Source organism: Perkinsus marinus (assembly GCF_000006405.1).
Source record: "Perkinsus marinus ATCC 50983 genomic scaffold scf_1104296931238, whole genome shotgun sequence".
Taxonomy (NCBI): Eukaryota; Perkinsozoa; order Perkinsida; family Perkinsidae; genus Perkinsus; species Perkinsus marinus.
This window is the reverse complement of record NW_003215839.1, coordinates 1-1,495: the sequence shown is the minus strand read 5'-3', so window position 1 is coordinate 1,495 and position 1,495 is coordinate 1. Positions and strand designations below refer to the sequence as shown.

General features: G+C 44.1%; 2 protein-coding genes across 2 annotated transcripts; both read left to right on the top strand.

Annotated features, from left to right (window-relative positions):
• Positions 1 to 334: 334 nt before the first annotated feature.
• Positions 335 to 531, top strand: Pmar_PMAR018437 (hypothetical protein; the record flags this gene model as incomplete). The annotated part of the gene is made up of 1 exon (XM_002786773.1): positions 335 to 531. A coding segment is annotated over one exon (197 nt), but the record flags the coding sequence as incomplete, so codon positions are not given.
• A 447-nt stretch (positions 532 to 978) lies between these two features.
• On the top strand, positions 979 to 1,361 carry Pmar_PMAR018436 (hypothetical protein; the record flags this gene model as incomplete). Its single annotated transcript, XM_002786772.1, has 3 exons — positions 979 to 1,059; positions 1,107 to 1,163; positions 1,213 to 1,361. Coding segments are annotated over 3 exons (287 nt in total), but the record flags the coding sequence as incomplete, so codon positions are not given.
• Positions 1,362 to 1,495: the final 134 nt, after the last annotated feature.

Genomic DNA, 1,495 nt, shown 5'->3' with positions numbered 1-1,495 from the left:
ATTACGACGCCCTTCACGTAAAACGGGTGAAACTCTGCAGTGTTGGAGTAGGAATGTATGTTTGATTTCCTCAGCTGCTGAGCTCAGCAGAGTTTTCACTATAGAATTTGGGTAGAAGTGTACAACAGAAACCACCAAGAAATTTCCAAAATTTCTTCGGAATTTTGATATTGTCACCAACACATGTGTGTAATGTTCTCAGCCATCTACGGTCAAGAGATCCCGACACGGGTCTGTTGGTAGACCAGTGGGCGTACGAGACGGTTACCAGCATTGTATGGGAAGCTGCTGAGAGTAATAGCAAATTCGCCAATTGCGATATGCATTTTTTCAGGTATTCATCGGGAGAGTAACGAAGCTCGACTGATTGAATGTTCGCACTATGAAGATTTCCAAAATAGTGAGGAAGATCTGCATGAGGCGGAGATGACGGTTTGGGATGAATCGAGGAGTGATGATCTCGAGGGTGTCGATAATGAAGAGCTGCAGTTCGACGAGCTTTTGCCGCTCGCGGAGGAGCGAATCTATTTGGTGAGTCATTGGAGTTTTAGTGATATGAAAAATATATTTCACGATTATCGAACTATGCATATTTTATAGATAATTTATTTTTCGGACTATAGATTTTATAGCTGCATATTATATATACTATTTTTCGAATATGCATATCACCGCGTATTTCACGAGTGGTGACAGGTGAGCAGTCCGTCACATCTAGCTGCTATGTATCGTCGTATGCGGCGAGAGCTAGAGGAACACAATCGCAAACGAGCTCAGCTTCCTGAAAGCTCACACCAAGACTGGCTCGTTGGGTTAAATTATGAGGTGATAATTCCCCCCCCCCTTTTTTTTTCATGTGAAAGTGTGCTTTAGGAAAACGAGGCGGAGGACGACATCCCTTTTCCCCCAGCAGTTTTTGCAATTGCCACTCCTACTGCGACATACGTGATAGATATATCTTCTTTGCATAGTGACATAATGACTGCTGCGGGTTTCCAGACGACGCTGAAATTCGTGCTGGACTGGTTGTTGAGAGAACCCAGTGTTCGTAAAGTGTGTGTAAGTAGAATGTAAATGCTATAGGGAATCACCTATGTTGTGTGTAGATGGTGTTCACTAATTTACTACAGCGCCTTAATACGGTCATGTACGGTTATAAAGGGGTAGTAGTAGTATTAGTACTGTTGTTGGTGTAGAGGTTGAGTCTCCCAGGACCCGGCAGGAACGCAGGTCGCTGTTGATGACGATGAGGAGCAGCTCGACTGGAATGATGGTGAAGAAGTTCGAGCGTTTGCGAATGATGAGTTGAGAGCATCCAACTGGGCAGCGGACAGAGACGTTGCTGAGATGCGGAAAATAAAGTGAGGGGAAGCAGTGTTAGTTATTATTATTTATATATTAGTAATTTCATGGGCTACTAGCGGTTGTTTGTGAGGTACACGAATGTAGTTGATCTGCGTCAACGGCGAATACGGAAGTGGAGAGATGGAAGGAG